This window comes from Nicotiana tomentosiformis, chromosome 5, assembly GCF_000390325.3.
Source record: "Nicotiana tomentosiformis chromosome 5, ASM39032v3, whole genome shotgun sequence".
In the NCBI taxonomy this organism is placed as follows: domain Eukaryota; kingdom Viridiplantae; phylum Streptophyta; class Magnoliopsida; order Solanales; family Solanaceae; genus Nicotiana; species Nicotiana tomentosiformis.
In genome coordinates, this window is record NC_090816.1 from 25,488,709 (window position 1) to 25,507,343 (window position 18,635).

At 39.5% G+C, this 18,635-nt stretch overlaps 1 protein-coding gene across 1 annotated transcript; it reads left to right on the forward strand.

The window, feature by feature from the left end:
• Positions 1–7,803: 7,803 nt before the first annotated feature.
• Positions 7,804–8,160, forward strand: LOC138892055 (uncharacterized). The gene has a single exon (XM_070175747.1). It carries the CDS (start codon positions 7,804–7,806, stop codon positions 8,158–8,160), a length of 357 nt encoding a protein of 118 aa, XP_070031848.1.
• Positions 8,161–18,635: the final 10,475 nt, after the last annotated feature.

The following is an 18,635-nucleotide window of genomic DNA, read 5'->3' on the forward strand; positions in this document are numbered from 1 at the left end:
TTAGTGATTAAGGGTATTTGGTAGCAGAGTTCGACTCTAGGTTGGGCTGCCCTCCCCGGCACAAGCATTGCCTTCGGCCTTGAGTCCCTTGGGAACTTTGAAATGTCGGGGGATTCAATGGGAGAATCGGCCTCGAGAAGGGTTCCCTCCCTAGCTCTTAATTTATTGACGCATTCAGTTCTTTAAGGGTTTAGTGTTTAATGACAACGAAAGCTTTCCAATGTGAATTATTTACTGAGTAAAGCCACCATATTCATGTATAATTTTCTCTACCATATTAATCTTATTCTTGCTTCAACTATCTATTTGTGTATTTGTTATGTACATCAAAATATTATCCGTAATTAGAATAAGTTATATATATATATGGGATATGTGTCTAATGACCTTCTTATTTTTTGACATGTACATCTATTTGGTCCTCTGAGTTCTTAATGAACTCATGCCCAATTCCAGCATTATTGAATCGCGTCTAGGAGTCCAAAGTCAGCTGTGTTTGCTTTTGTTTACTGCTGGGCCTACCTTTTTAAGTCCCAATCACGGATTCTAGTCCTCTTTCCCTCAACTCCTTTATCATTATTACTGCCTCGTTAATTTAGTTTACTGCTTCTACTAATTTAATGTTTAATGTATTTGTTATGCCTTTATTGTTGTTTTATCTTTTATGTATATAACACTCATATATTAGATCACATACCTTTCTTTCATGCCTTAGTATAATATGAACATAGGCAAGCCTTAAACAATATAGGATTTCAAAGGAAAATTAGTTAGAAGTAGACCCTTAACTCACTAATTATAATCTGCTTGCTAATCATTTTGTTTTTCACTCACCCTTCTTTCTTTTAATGATTCGAAGTCCAGAACTTGGTAAAACATTAGCTCTATTTCAAAAAAGGAACAAATCAGATTTCAGCTTCATTTTCAAAAGGAAAATGAGAACTCCGAAGAATTGTTACCTTTAAGGAATTTTTGGTAAATAACCCTTCTTTGAAAATCCTCCGAATCTAAGGTATTTCTAGATACACTTTCTTAGAAAACATCCTTATAGAATTGTGTAAATAACCACCCCCAAATCAAAGTATTTTCATAATTGACTCCTATTTTATAAACTTATAAAATCTAGACCACTTATATACCAATTTCAAGACTCTTTTAAGATCTCTTATGAACCTCTTCATAAAGTCATATCCCTTTAGGACCTCACATTCTTTCTATCAATATCATACTCAGGTATATAGTAAGCAACATTTCTTATCACTAGGCAATGCTTTTTATAAGTAAATGATCCAAAACTTAGTCTTAATCATATGATGCTACCTCGGTAGATTTTAAGGGGTGCCTAACACCTTCCTCTTAGAAGAACAAGAACCCTTACTCATAATCTCACCAGTTAGTAGACAAATAAAAACATGACTTAGTAATTAAATAGGTACCCTAGTATACCTCTAAATATTAGATGGCGACTCATTTTCATCAACAACAGAGAAACCACAGGTTGAATCCTGTCTTAACCAGTGCAAAATAGGATGCAACAATATGGCGACTCTGCTGGGGATACACACTTAGGTTCTGACCTTAGCAGATTTAGACTAATTTGGCTTCTAGATTTTGTTGTACATTGCTTTGATTATGATCAAAACTACAATTACATGCTTATATACCTTATTTGCTCTTTATAATTACCTGCTCTCTATGAACACTTTGTTGTATTGCTTCTACACACTTGCTTGCTACTGCTTTATATATACTGTCATCTCATCTCTTCTAATCAAGTCTTTGCCATACATTATCACACACAATGGCACACGAAGGTTGTCTTTTACACCCCTCAAAAACCTTCTTTTCAAAACTCTTTAGTTTTAGAGAATGGCTTTGTCGGGTCAACCGACGTAACTTCTCGCAGTTCTCAGTCCAATTCAAAAGTAGGAAACACTCAACTCTAGTAAAATAGGTCATACTATATAAACCCTAGGTTAGTTGGTCCCAAGCACCAACACACAATTATGAAAGCCACCCTGATGACAACGGGTCATGCACCCAGCGACAAAATTTCTGCGGAAAGACAAACAAACATGACAAGACACTTACGGATCTGAACCAAACACTTACCCAAATATTTTTATTCTACCCACCACAAAAAATAAAAATCAACCAGAACATCCCTGAAATTAGCATGGTAATGGGAGCACCACATAAGCTCAAACAGTGGTGGAAGAATATTTGTCTGGAACACAGAGATGAAGTTCGGATACACCTAGGGGAATTAACCGCATTGATGAACATCCGAGAAGACAGAGTACTCACTCACCTGTTGATAGAAATTTGGGATCCGACTAAAGTGGTATTCAAATTTGCCGACTGTGAACTGGTACCAACATTGGAGGAAGTCACAACTAAAGAAAGCCAGTACTGCCAGTTACTATGTCCGACTATTGGTTCTTGGATGATCTAGGTCCAATAACAAAAGTCTCAGAAGTATCGGGTGAGAGAGCCTCGACCAGATGTTCGACAGGTTTGGGCATCATGAAATCTACGAATGGTATTAAGGGGAATTCCAATATGACCAGGTGACATGGGAGAGCCTCAGGCCTATCACTTTTGCAATGGCACTGCTGAGATTATTGGTCTTTCCACAGCGAAGGGGACGTATCAACATCAACTTGTTAACAATGGTCCTGGCTACCTTCCGCATCAATCTTAAAGCTACCTTGGTACCGATGGTATTAGCCGAGATGCTGAGAGCTTTATCCGCCTGTGTACGAGGATACAATTTCTTCAAATGATGTAACCCACTGCTGCAGATTTGGGCTACTGAACACTTTTTTTAATGGGAGGCTACTATCGACTACTTCGTAGGTGTTAGTAATATGATCCACATCTACAATGAAAGAATGAGACACTCGATCTCCCCACATGGGCAAGGAGAATGGAGTGAAACACTGACCAATCTGACAGGAGAATGGATCAATTGAAAACTCTCTTGGTTAGGTGGAAGTGTTATTTTGAGGACTCCCCAAAAGTAGTTCATTGAGTTGATTGGATTAGAAGGCATTCAACTATACTCACCTCTACGGGTCATCAAATAATTTGGCATGATCCAAGATGTGCCCCTTTGGACGAGGACGACTACAATGGCTAGATCCCAATTCCCAGGATAAGGAAACTGTAAGAAGAGTGGAATGACCTAGTAACATTGTCTGTGGGTCAAAATTCATGGTGCACCCCCGAGTACTACGTCTAGATTAGCGAAGAAGAACTGACCCGCCCGAGCAGAGAGGGTATAGCTTGGTTAGAGGATGCAGTGGTTGATTTACATATTTACCATGAGATCCTTCCACACTATCTTGTAACCACATCAATGCATCGTCAGGTGATCCCGAGATCCATTGACCATATGTTGCCACATGCTAAAGAGGATGATCGGGTGGTAGAATGCATCAAGATAGAGTCAAGCACAGAACCAGAAGAAGATCCACATGAGGAGTCAGAACTCAATGATGATGAGGAAGAGTTTGAGGAAGACCCGTAGGAGGATCCAGAAGATGATCCAGAAGAATAAAATGGTAGAGGAAGTGACTAAGGGGATGGTTATTAGAATTGGTTGATTTCCCCTTCTTTCCCCAATTTGTACCCTTATTCCTAGTTCTCTCTTTTACTTTCCAAAAGGGCGAATTGTCTAAGCCCATGCAACTCTATGATGTAATCCTTGTTCCCAATTGTATCAGCCTAAATTATCAATAAAAAATGAAATTGCTTCGGATCTAAATGTGTCGAGTCTAAATGTCTGTCAAACATCCGCTAATTAGGCCTACCTCCAGAAATGAGAGGTCAATGGGAATTTTAGGAACATGCTAGCTGTAATGCATGAATTATCTGCTCTATGTGATTTCGTGCTCGTATAAATGAAGAAACTGACTCTTTCTATTTTTCTTTTCTTTCTTCATATTTTCTTTTGCTTTATTATTTCCCCAAAAAAAGAAGAAAAGAAAGTTGGTTTGAGTAGACTAAAATTGGCGAAGCCACCATATAATCTAAGGTCTAAGGGAAAGATGTCAGCTGCAGAAGATCCAACTGAACATGCTCTGGTCATAGTCGACAGCCCGGGGCGATCGGGGGAAAAAGACAATAATAGAAATGATGAGCATGTGGCCCGAATGGCCCGTGAAATGGAATCCCTAAGAGAAGAGGAACAACATATCAGAAAATTGGCGCACCTAGCCACGACAACACTTCCTCAACCACCCAGATTCCCTTTTTTGGATTTACTCCTAGATCATTTTCCTTCAACATCATTCCAAAACAATAGCACTCCAACCTCAACCTCACCACTCAAGTTATGCCCCCAATAACACTCGCTAACCCTCCAAACCCACTATTCACACTCCATACGTACCACAATATCCTCAGACATCACAAAACCCACCTATTACTACTAATGCAACTACCTTTCTCCCTGACGGAGTCACTTTCACCACCAACTAGCACATACCTATGGCATATGCTGCTACTCATGAGCGGTATGTTCCTCCTATATATGTAATTATCGAACCTCCCTTTAGAACACCCGTCACGGTCAGGGTGCCATATGAAATCAATTAGTACGTTGAGATGGAGAGATGCCATGCGTAAGGAAGAAAAGTTGGTATCTGAGAATTTGCAAATGTTGAGAAGGAAAATGAAGAGTCTCCAAGTTTCCCGAGGAAGTGAAAGCCTTATGATAGTAGGGTAAAAACCCCCAAAGTTCGACACCTTCGATGGGACGGGGGACCCTCACGCACATCTGACGCCTTATTGCGACAAGTTGGTCGGAGTGGGGAGGAATGTGAAACTAAGGATGAAATTGTTTTTAAGGAGTCTGGCGGGAGAATCACTAACCTAGTATACCCGACACGAATTACAAAATTGGAGACTTGGCAAGATATGGCGGAGGACTTCATGAACCATTTTCGATTTAATACAAACATCACTCCTGATAGGTACGTGCTAGTGAACCTGCAAAAAAACCATCTGAGTCGTTTAAAGAATATGCACGACGGTGGAGGACAGAGGCTGCTAGTGTGTAACCACCGATGGACTACAGTGAACTAACCAAGTACTTCATCCGAGCCCAAGAGGCAATATACTTTGAAAGATGATGGGAATGATGGGTCAAAAGATCCCCGAGCTGGTTAAGATGGGAAATTTATTAGAAGAGGGCATAAAATCTGGTAAGGTGCACCTATGGTAGCACTACAAGCGGCCAGCAAGTCCATCCCGTTAGGATCGATTGGTAGCAGAAAGTAAAATAAAGAATAGGTCTCAGTAGTCGTCCCCTACTATCAAACTAACCCATCTCATGAAAGCACTTCTTATTCCCCAAACAACCACTCGACGCCATCTACTTACGCTCCAAACTATAATACCCAACCATACTACCACGCTCAACCACAATACAACCCTCTTCGAGCCAACAACAACCAAAACCCACAACGATCATATGCTCCTGTCCAAACCACTACTCACCAAAATTGGTATGTGTATGTACCGCGTCCTCGTCCCAACTTTGAAGAAAGGGGTCCTAGAACCTATGCCCCGATTGCTGAGCCTCTGGCCCAATTGTTTGAAAGTTTGAGAAGAGAAGGATTGATATACCCAATTGAGGGAAGGGTTATTAAACATCCCTCCCAATAATTGATGCCACTAAGAGATGCGTGTATCATTCTAATGTATCGGGGAACGATACTGGAGACTGTTTCAAGTTGAAAAATAAAATTTAAACCTTGATCAAGAGTGGAGCCATCCAGTGCACTCCAGCATTGCCTAATGTGAACCGCAACCCATTGCCAAATCATCGAAACTAAGGAACCGATATGATCACATTAGACAAAGAATATGACCTGCAGGGAACTATTATCACTATAGGAAATGCAGAAGCCGCAAGGATTCCTCCTCAAAAGGCTCCCATCATTACAGTACAACTAAAGCCTACAGTGACAGTTCAAACTTATCCGCAGCAACCTGCCGGTGCTACTTAGGGTGAAGAAGATTGGGAATACAAAACTGTCCCATAGACCTATCAGCAAAAGGGAAAGGCCAAAATGACAGACTTTGCCGCAGCCCATGATATGACTAGGTCTAGGAGATGCTACGCCCATAAAAAGGTCAATCGAGGAAACCCGGGGAGAGAAACAATTCCAAAGAGGAGCATAATGGACCCAGAAGCTGCTTAATTCTGGAAGAGAATGTCAAGGAAAGAGTTTTCCGTGGAAGAACAGTTGAAGAAAACTCCAGCATAGATATCCATCATGTATCTATTAATGAGTTCGGATAGCCATAAGGACGCTTTGTTGAAAGTGCTAAGTGGGGTAAGTGTACCAAGTAACACAACCAGTGAGGCATTGGCTGCGACAATTGGGAAAATGGTAGAAGAAAACATGATCACTTTCAGAAGAGATCAACTTCTGTTGAAGGCGCAAGTCACAACAAGGCTTTTCATATCACTGTCAAATACGAGGACAAAGTGGTATCTCGAGTGTTGGTCGATGGAGGATTAGGAGTCAACATTTGTCCGCTCTCCACCCTGTGGGAGTTGGGAATTCATTTGAGGGAGGTCAAGGAAAGCCACGTAAGGGTGAGGGCCTTTGACTGTTCGTAAAAGGATGTTATTGGGTAAATTGATCTAACCTTGCAAATTGGGCCGGTCAAATTTCTAGTGCTATTTCAAGTGATAGACATCTCCTCTTCCTACAATTTGCTGCTAGGTGGGCCTTAGATACATATGGTAGGGGCCGTACCGTCTACCTTACACAAATGTATAAAATTTGTGTGGGGATGCCAGGAGATCTTGGTCCACGGTGAGTGGGATCACTTCACCTATTTAGAGTATATTGTTCCATTCATTGAGGGACTAGACGGAGTCGCCTTCCACGATGTAGAAATCATGCAGACTACTGAGGTATATCGTATTGAAAAAAATCTGGGGATGCATTCGCCGTACAGATCCAAGATTGTCATAAGGGAGATGATGAACTATGGATACAATCCAGGAACAGGGTTGGGAGCCACGTTAGATGGGATCAAATAACCAATTTAACACAATGGGCAGAAAAGAAGGGTTGGTATAGGATATCATCCTCCAGAAGGGAAAACTCGTATCGTTGACTCTGGGAAAAAGGTTTTTGTGCTAGATCATGTTTCAAGTCTGGACAAAGTTAAACACCAAGATGATATCATCGACGAGATGGGAAAGCTATTTGTGAATATGATTGAAGAATATTGTGAAGGAACTGGCATCAAGACATCGACTATCAGGGATGTTGAACTAGGAGAAGAGCTGCAAAATTGGACAGACAGTCCATCTTTGGTTCGCCGGGAGTCTTTGTATTATGGAACTATAAAGGTTTTCTTTTGAAAAGAGCATGGTCAATTGAGTCTTGTACCATGTGTGTACCCTTTTGTTATTTTCCTCTTATGAACGCTTAAGGTGTCCCTCCTTTGATGAAATAAAAGAATCTTTTTCCTAAATATCGCAACTCTATTTTGCTACTTTATTTATACCTAGTTTTTCTTTTCAGTAATCAAACCGATAAAAAAATGCGTCCTGCGATTATGACATGTAACGAAAATGCTAAGCGCAATGATCCGAATTGCGAAGAATATGATGAGAGTATGATGCCGGACAATATCGCGCAAGAGATCAAACAGTTTGAGAGTCAGAAGAAGCCCAACCTCAAGGAAACGGAGCTAGTCAATCTTGGAAGCGAAGAAGACGTGAAAGAAACTAGAGTCAACATTCACCTATAAGCCGAGCAAAAGGAAAGAATGATTGAGCTCCTCCAACAGTACGTCAATTTGTTTGCATGGTCCTATGATGACATATTGGGATTAAGCACCGACATTGTTTTGCATCGACAACCTACTGACCCTGCCAGACCGCTGGTCAAGAAGAAGCCCAGGAAGTTCAAACCTGATTTAAGTTTGAGGATAAAAGAAGAGGTGACCAAACAAATAGAAGCATATGTGGTGAGGGTCACCAACTATCCAAGTTGGTTGGCCAACATTGTCCTAGTGCCCAAAAAGTACGAAAATATCAAAATATGTGTGGATTACCGAGATCTTAACAAAGCTAGCCCAAAGGACAGTTTCCCCCTTGCCAAATATCCATTGTGCGAAGAATGAACTACACGTGTTTGTGAATTGTTTTGCTGGATACCACAAAATCCTAATGCACGAGGAAGACGCAGAGAAGACAACTTTCACTACTCCTTGGGGAGTCTACTGTTATAGGGTTATGTCTTTCAGTCTCAAGAATGTCGGCGCCACCTACATGAAGGTCATGACGACCCTCTTTCATGACATGATTCATAAGGAGATCAAAGTGTACGTGGATGATGCCATCATAAGATCTCGAAAGAGTTTAGATCACCTGGATGATTTGAAGAAATTTTTCAAATGCCTGCGAAGGTATAGTTTGAAGTTGAACCCAACAAAGTGTGCATTCGGAGTCCCAGCTGGAAAACTATTGGGTTTTATTGTAGGTAGGAAAGGGATAGAACTGGACCCGTCAAAAATCAAAGTCATCCAGGAATTACCACCACCAAAGAGAAAGAAAGATGTCATGAGTTTCTTGGGAAGATTGAATTATATCAGTCGTTTCATAGCCCAGTCCACAGTATTCTATGAACCTATCTTCAAGCTATTAAAGAAGGATGCTACCATGAAATAAAAGGAGAAGTGTCAGAAAGCTTTCGACAGAATCAAATAGTATCTTTCAAACCCGCCAGTGTTGGGTCCCCCTGAACTAGGGTAGCCATTTTTGGTCTATTTGTCAGTCATGCACAATGCCTTAGGCTGTGTGTTGGGGAAACACAACAAAACTTGGAGAAAGGAGTAGCCCATCTACTACTTAAGCAACAAGTTCACACCGTGCAAGGCCAAGTACACTTTGATAGAATGTACTTGTTGATGGTTGACATGGATTGCTCAAAGGTTAAGGCATTACATGTCAGCATACACCACATATTTCATATCTCGGCTCGACCCACTCAAGTACAGGTTTCAGAAACCAATGCCTACCGGAAAGCTAGCTAAATTGCAAATTCTCCTTAGCGTATTTGATATTGTATACATAACTCAGAAGGCTATCAAAGGACAAGCTTTAGCCGACCACCTCACCGAGAATCCAGTGGATAGGGATTACGAGCCGCTTTCCACGTATTTCCCCGATGAAGAAGTACTATTTGTCGAGGAAGATATAGTAGAACAATACCCTGGGAGGAGAATGTTTTTCAATGGAGCAACAAATTTCAAAGAAGTCGGGATTGGGGCAGTCTTGATTTCAAAATTTGGACAACACTACCAAATGTCAGCAAAGATAAAATTCCCTTGTACCAATAATATGGTTGAATACGAGGCATGCATCCTTCGAATCAGAATGGCAATCGACATGAACATCAAAGAACATTTGGTCATAGGAGATTCTGATTTGTTAATCTGCCAAGTCCAATAAGAATGGTCAACCAAGCATGTCAAGATAATGTCGTACCTGTACTGCGTGAAAGAGCTATGCAAGAAGTTCAAAAAGATAGATCTCAAGCATGTCCCCAGAATTCAGAACAAGTTCACAGACGCCCTTGCAACCTTATCATCCATGATTCAACATCCGCAAAAGAACTACATCGACCCCATCGAGGTAGAAATCAAATATCAACATGACTATTACTTCTATGTGAATGAAGAACTAGATGGTAAACATTGGTATCACGACATTAAGAAGTTCTTGCGATCCAGGAGTACCCAAAAATGCTACTAATGGTCAAAAGCGAGCCCTCGGGAGGTTGACAAATAACTTTTTACTCAACGGGGAAGTCTTGTACAAGAGGACCCCAGACTTAGGTTTGCTGAGATGTGTAGATGCCGCCGAAGCAACCAGACTGTTGGAATAAATACATGCAGGGATGTATGGACCCCACATGAATGGGTTCATGTTAGCCAAGAAGATTTTGAGAGCTGAAAACTTTTGGATGACTATTGAAAGTGACAACATCTGCTATTTGCAAAAGTGTCACCAATGCCAGATTCACAGAGATTTCATATGGGTTCCCGCAAATGAGTTAAATATAATGGGTTAACCCTGGCCTTTCGCCACCTGGGCATAGACATGATAGGACCCATATAGCCTGCGGCGTAAAATAGACTATTTCACTAAATCGGTCAAAGCATCTACTTATAAGGTCATCACAAAGAACGTAGTGGTAGATTTTGTCCGGAACAACATCATCTGCAGATTTGGGATACCAGGGTCTATCATCACTGATAACTCCGCAAACCTCAATAGCGACCTCATGAGGGGAATCTGCGAAAAGTTCAGAATCGTCCACCGCAATTCCACAGCCTATAGACCACAAATGAATGAGGATGTCGAGGCAGCTAACAAGAATATCAAGAGGATTCTGCGGAAGATAGTGGACAATCACAGATTGGTATATGGCACCGAAGCAGTGATACTCGCATAAGTCGAAATACCATCCTTAAGAGTCATTCAAGAAGCAAAATTGGACGATGCAGAGTGGGTACTCGTCAGGCAAGAACAACTCATGCTCATTTTCGAAAAAACAATGGATGCAGTATGTCATGGATAGCTATACCAGAAAAGGATGGCTAATACATTTAACAAAAGAGTGAAGCCTCGCCAATTCACATCGGGTTAGTTGGTTCTGAAGAAAATCTGTCCTTATCAAGAAGAAGCTAAAGGGAAGTTCGCACCGAACTTGCAAGGTCTATACGTGGTCCACAAAGCATTGTATGGTGGAGCTTTAATCTTAGCAAAAATGGATGGAAAAGTCAGCATGAAGCCAATCAATTCGGACGCAATCAAGAGATATTATACCTGAAGACAGGTAGAGTTAGGATTTTGATGTAACAGAACTACGTTCAACCTGACTTCCCACGGAGGGATACATAGGCAACCCTCGTATTGTTCGGTTCCTCTCCTCCTTTCTCTTGTAATATAAAAACCAAATGTCATTTTTTTTATGTTGTTCAGGAACTATGCCGACTTAATTTCCTCAGAAATGAATACGTAAGCAATCTTCATTGGATTCAGTCATATTTTGCAATTGAACTATGTTGTGGCCTCATTCCACTTGGATACGTAGGCTGTCTGAGTCAGACTCAACCATTTTCATTTATTAATCTCATCATTTTGCATATGTTGTAATTGAACTGTGTTCTGACCTAATTCTGTTTTGGATACGTAGGCTGCCTAGGTCAGGCTCGATCGTTCATCACATTTCATCATTATACCGCGATCTACATTCGGACTTGATGCTGTTTTGGATACGTAGGCAACCTGAAAGGGTTCATTCATAACCTTAGAAAACCTCTGTAATGCATTAGCCTTAATTAGGACGCAGTTGCAACAAAAAGAAGTAGCATTGTGAGAGACACCATGAAAGATCGACATCAACGGGATGAAGTTCACATAGAAATATGATTTGCGTGTAGAGATCCTTTCGTAACATGTCATAATCCGTAACGACGGCATTTTCCTTAAAGAGAAACAAGTCTTTTTAAAATATATTCTAAGAAATATATATAATGTAATCTGTTCCATCTACCGAACTTTGTGGCGCAATCATGTTGAAGGCTAGGGCAAATCAAAACCATGGTCGATGCAAACCAACTTTTCCTCTCCCCTACTAAGAAGTTTTCTTTGAATGCTCGATCAGTAGGGACTAAAAGAATCGCGGAGACCACACTACAAATGGACCCACCAATTGCCTAAGATTATCTCTCCTCCTTTTGCTTTACATTTCCAAGAATAACTAAGGCTAACCCTTGACTCCTTTGTAGGTGCTTCGGAATCAAACATCTGACATAGAAATCTGTAAATACCAAACCATCTGCTCAATCAATCATAGAACCCTGTACAATATGCATGACGGCTTTGCTCATCGAAGTCATGTAGATAGAAAACCGTCTGCTCAATCAATCGGGGCATCCTTTACAAATTGCATGTCAGCTTCAACAATCAAATCCTGGTATATAACAAACCATCAGCTCAATCAATCGGAGCACCTAGTACGAATCGAACGTCGGCTTCGCCAATTGGAACCTTGTATATAGCAAACTGCAAACTTAGCCAACGAAAAACAATCTGCAGTACCGCTCTGTCAATCACGAATTCCAGAATAAACAATCGTAAACCTCATCACCAACGTTCTACCAATCGATGGCCACAACATAGCTTCGCAGTAAAGAGTATCTCTTGGGCATGCTTATATTTCATTTCGTTGTTACCTTGAATGTTTTAACATTTTGTTCGTGCAACTCTAGGCATGATTTAGATCACTCCCGAGCGGAGAATACTTTATATTTCAATGCAAGGATCTCCTAATAAGCTAAGACGCACTCTGCAAATCAAGCTCTCCCAACAACCAGAGATATTTCTCAGTGCAAAGCTCTCCCAGCAAGCGGAGACGCACTTTAACAATCAAGCTCTCCCAACAAGCGGAGATAAGTTTCTAATGCTCCGACAGCTATGGAACGGTACACAGGGGCTAACAAATTGAGTCAGGATCAAGTATCCCATCATCCCAATCCCAAAAATGGCTCGCCGGCAGCCACGCATCGTCATTCCTGCATCATTTACATCGCATCTTAATATAGTCTACATTATAATATATTGGCATGTGTGTATTTCATTTTGTTTGGTAGAAAAAAAATACCGCAGTGTGGAACTACTTCTTGGCAACAGACCGAACTACTACGGTATGGGGATAGCCAACCCAGTAGGGGCCCAATATCTCAGCTCAAGATGACCAGTGAGCTCAAAATTTCGAATCATTCAAATCAGGCCGCAAATTCAAGCCATCCTGAGTGACCAATCTTCCATCTCGTCGTATCGTCACAATACGATACTGGGGCAATTCCTGCAAATGCCGCTTCACCAAAGTCCCTACTCCATAACTACATGAGGCCTGATCCTCGTTAAGCCCGAGGTATGTAAGCAATTCAAAGTCAGAATTCTGCCCCAATATTCCTAAATACTTCCAAATTCTTCCTCTATTCAATCCTATAATTCACAATCCTCATTTCCTGCAATACATGCCTAAAAGTCGGGACAAAATTGGCGTTGGTTCAATTTTCTTGCCCGAAAACTCTTTCATCGTCTCCGGTCAAAGAGGGGCAACTGTTGACGACCATTTTTGACCATCCCTTTTAAAATTAATTTATTAACTCTTACCAATTTACAATATATACTTTAAAAGTATTTTTCTATTAATGAATATCTTTTTTATAAATTAATTAAATATTAGTTTTAATTAATCACATAGTACTAATATTGTGTAATTACAAATGTATTTACTATTATAAAAATAACTTTTGTATATGCATTACATAGGTTTTATAATTTGACAAAATTACTCTTTAATTTCCAATGAATTAGGTTACAATGGTAATTCTTGAATCAAATGTAATTTGGCCATCTTTTAAATTAATTTTGGCCCAAATGCAAGCCCATGTACGAAAATACCGAACCCAAACAATCCTCCCAATCTCTGTTGGCAATCCTTGCCATTTTCTCTCAACCAATCACGACCTGCCATGTCACTTGTATCCCATACTCACAAAACAAACATAAATCATCCGGGTCATCCATTTCTTAAATTAACGGTCCATTAGTTTAACTCCATTTCCTCTTTAATTTTAAAACCATCAAAAGACTTAATCCTCACTGTTGGATCAATAAGATCTAACGGACAACAAAACTCCCCATAAAATTATAAAATCCCTAAATATCAGGACCGTTGATCCAAAAGATCAACGGCCCAAATAAAATCTCTCAACCATAACTCAGAGACGACCAACCCCCATCTCCCAAAACCCTAATCATTTCCCCTTTGAACCGTCGTCCTTCTTTCCCTCTCTTCTCTCTTCTCTAGTTTTCCCTAAACCCACCAATCAACAGACCTTGCACAAATTAGTGCAAGGTCGTCAAATCAATCTCAAATCATCTCGTTTTCCTCCCATATCCAAGATACTCGTTGAATCTTTGCCTATTTCATCACCGAAAATCAAAACTCCCAAATCCAAACCCTAACCTCAGAGATGGAACTTCAAATCGCTACTGACCTTTCAAATCCATGGCATGCATGGTTGTTCCTTTTGTTCCGGCACTCTTGGTCCCGTCATTCTTTCCATTTTTGCCATTCGATCTCAATACCTTAATTGAAGAAATCAAACCAAATGGTAAAACTTCAAACTCGCCTGATTTCTTCTTTCGTACTTTCAAATCAAAGCGAGGAGGAGATGTTAGCTGGGTTCATTATCAATGTTCGACACCCAGAGGTCAAATGAAATGACCTCTAGGTATTAAGGTTATGACTGATGGTTCCTTGTGCTTCAACATTCAGCCTCTCATACCTCTCCTCTTATGCAAACTCAAACACTAATTTCCCCTCTGTTTTCTCTGATTTTACCTGTATATGCTCACATCATCAACTCATCGTCACTCTCTATAATCCTGGTTTGAATACTGAAACTCTTAAGGCCGTAAATGGAACTATAAATAGCAGTCTTAAATGCTCTCACCTAGCATATACCAACCAAGAGAACCTAACATTGAACACACGAAACACAAAAACACTAAGGACATTACGATTTCTGGTCTTAGTTTTTCTTACTGGCTTCCTCTCTTTTGTCGAGTTCTTTGCTGGTTCAAGCTTGATGTTTTCTGGGATCTTTGAGCAACAAAGGAGTTCCTTTGGTCTACTGCCCTTAATAAGGTCAACACCTTTCTCTCCCTTTTCTCTTGTTCATCTCTCTAGATGATTTAGATATGTTGATGTTAAGTTTCTGTGGATTATAGTTATGTTGTGTGTGTTTGACATGTTTTATATTTATGTTTTTGTTGGTCTGACAACCTTTTATGATCAACTTGTTCTATTATCAGTTAGGTAAATGACTATTATTGATCTTTGTTCTGAGTTTTCCTATTGTATCCATGCCTAAATTCTTATAGGTTTATGTTCAATACAAACTTCGTAGTGCTCAGTGACTTACAATAAACTCACCTCTATTTATTGCACTTCTGTAATTTTGAGAGTTTTGGAAGCTAAGTTTACTACCTGATAGTTATTGCTAAGATGAAACCTAAACTTGTTCAAGACTTATATCTCCTTGTCTCTTAACCTTGAGCCTAAACTTGAAGTGTCTCTGCCTGTGTTTGTCCAATTATTTTACTGAATTTTCACCATAGTCTTTCACTTTGTTTTAGCTATCATTATTGTTGAACCAATCATGCTCATCTAAATTTTATGCTTTTTCCTTCCCTGATGATTCTGCTAAGATTTTATCTTGTTTCCCTACACCTTATTTGCCTTATGGTTGATTTCATTATTTGGTAACCTTAACTGACATACTCCTGAAAATCATATATGCCCATATCACCAAACTAAGTTGAAAGAATTCAAGTGGTTAGAGATTCTCTAAATATGTATCCACTGACTATGAGGGTAATTGTTAGGCTATCACTACAAATTTATCATGATCATGCTCAATTGTTATATGCATATGAAACTATCACATTTGTATCAAGTTGTTTTCTTCTCATGAATCTTTGTTGCATGTATATTCTATAAGGTTAAACTATTTTCCTCTTCTTATAGTAAGTCTTGATTTATTTGGATAAAGCCAACTAGTAATTGCTGCACAACTAAACTTGTTGGTTCCATAGTTAGTTGAGATCTTCACACATATGTGCAATACATCCCTGTCCTTAATCTCTTTTAGCCCCTGTTGATATTCTGTAAAGTCTGCATGCATCTAGCATTAGCTTATCCTCCATTAAAGTAGGATTTAGACATACTGTTATAGTCAAGTGATAGTTTTAGGAATTGAAGCATGGCCACTCATGCTTCTTAAGTTAGACCTATGTTTGAATTGAACATGTTTGATACAAAGTTTCTATTTCCTTTCGTCATTTGCATGATCGTTTTGGTTTTGTAATGTGTATGAGATCACTATCTCACTTACCTTGCCTATAAATAATTGACTGAATGTTGCTAGCCTCTTTGCTTAACTCTGTAGCACCATGTTCTGATTTGAGTGATGCTTAGTCCTCCTATTTACTGTTAACCTGAAGTTGAACTTGACTCTCAAACCTTATTAAGATACTTTGTTGATATTATCTAAACACATTGACTTACTAATACTATTAGAAACATGACCCTGTTGTGACTTCAGGAGTCCCATATTTGAACCTATGAAAATGCAATCATAGTAAGAGTTTAATCCCATGACTTTAATAACCTTTCTGTGGCACTAGCTGACCATGACTGTTGGTTTGAATCTGCCTTGATGTCTTTAAGGTGCCAAGTAATTTTATCAGTATCTATTTGAATATGTTATGCTTTAATGACTCATTCATGCAATGGTGTGATTATGAAGCCTCTTTTTATCTATGTGTATTCTAGACTCAGCCCCTCCCCTTTTAGGTCTCCTTGATATGTGGTTCCCTATTTAGTGTTAATAGTAATATGTACTCATTTGTGTTATTTTTATTAAGAGGGAAGTATATATTTTGTGGTAAGTATTACTTTAGTACTTAGTTTGCATTGGAAGAGCCTCATTGTCATTTAAATCCGTAAGGAAAATATGTAGTTAGTGATTAAGGGTATTTGGGAGTAGAGTTCGACTCTAGGTTGGGTTGCCCTCCCCGGCACAAGCATTGCCCTGGACCTTGAGTCCCTTGGGAACTTTGAAGTGTCGGGGGATCCAAAGGGAGCATCGACCTCAAGTGGGGTTCGATCCCTAGCTCTTCATTTATTGAGCATTCAATTCTTCAATCGTTTAGTGTTTATTGACAACGAAAGGTTTCCAATGTGAATTATTTTCTGAGTAAAGCCACCACATTAATGTATAATTTCTACCTTATTAATCTTATTCTTGCTTGAACTATCTGTTTGTGTATTTGTTATGTATGTCAAAGTATTATCTGTAATTAGAATATGTTAAATATATATGGGATAAGTGTATAATGACCTTCTTATTTTTTGACAAGTACATCTATTTGGGCCTCTGAGTTCTTGATGAACTCAGGTCCAATTCCAACCTTATTGAACTGCGTCAAGGAGTCCAAAGTCAGTTGTGTTTGCTTTTCTTTACTGTTGGGCCTACCTTCTTGAGGCCCAGTCACAGAGTCCAACCCTCTTCCCCTCAACTCCTTTATTATTATTACTGTCTCGTTAATTTAGTTTACTCTTTCTACTAGTTTAATGTTAGTTGCTTTTTATGTCTTTATTGTTGTTCTATCATTTATGTATATAACACTCATATATTAGAATACATACCTTTCTTTCATGCCTTAGTATCATATGAACTTAGGCAAGCCTTAAACAACATAGGATTGCAAAGAAAAATTAGTTAGAAGTAGATCCTTAACTCACTAATTATAATCTGCTCGCTAATCATTATGTTTTTCACTTACCCTTCTTTCTTTTAAAGATTTCGAAGTCTAAAATTTGGTAAAACATCATCTCTATTTCAAAAAGGAAAAAAATCAGATTTTACAGGAGCAACTCTACGATGCCCTCATCCTCTAGCAGGAGTTGGATCTCTCCCCAGGCCTCTGCCTCGGCCTCTAGCAATATAGGGAGCAGTTCCTCCACCGCATGGTACATCCGCCACTCACGTTCTCACCATATGTGAGAGAGAGATACTTAGCACAACATCAAATGCATGACAGGAGATGAAGAAAGAGAAGTTTCATAACACCCTATAGCCTCTCGAAGATAAGTACGGACGTCTCCGTACTAATCCGCAAGGCTCTATTAGGCCAGCTCATGACTTGTGAGACCTATGTGAACCTAGAGCTCTGATACCAAGCTGTCACAACCCAATTTCCACTATAGGCCGTAATGGCGCCCAACGTCGCCGCTAGGCAAGCCAATGGTGAACTACCCATTTAATTTCTCATTTGTAATATTTTTAAAATCTTTGATTTTTATTTAAATGCAAAAACTAAACAGGTAAATAAAATAGTGGATTAAATAATCAAAACCCATCAGTGTCTACGAGAATTCCCAAAATACAGTGTCACAAGTGCACAAGCATCTAGTAGAATATAAATAACTCTCTGAGAAGTACTGTCTGAAACCAAATAGACAGAAATGCTAACACATAACAAGAGGAGGCTCCGGGTGATGCAAAATGGAGTATGGGAAGGTATCTCACCACTAAGCCTCAGAGTAATGCGGATATGAACCCGTACGAACTCTAGATGCACCTGCCTCAGAACCTACACAATATGTGCAGAAGTATAGCGTTAGTACATAAACAATATGTACCCGGTAAGTATCTAGTCTAACCTCGAATAAGTAGTGATGAGGGGTCGACTTCGACACTTACTAGTGGACAATATACATAATGTACAAAATTATTTAATAGGCATGAAATACAACAACAATAGTGGAATTAGAATCAATAATTAAATGACCATTTATCAAAATAACAATTAAAAGCCCCCAAAAATCACATATTAATCTCAACAAGTAAGGGATTAACATGTATTATAAGTCCTCAAGTCATGACAGACATATCAAGTGAAATCAGACTCCACATGACAATGCACACGAGTTATTCTGAGGTCG

Excerpts from the sequence above, each read along its gene's own strand:
- LOC138892055 (XM_070175747.1), top strand. The coding sequence starts at position 7,804 with ATGATTGAGCTCCTCCAACAGTACGTCAATTTGTTTGCATGGTCCTAT.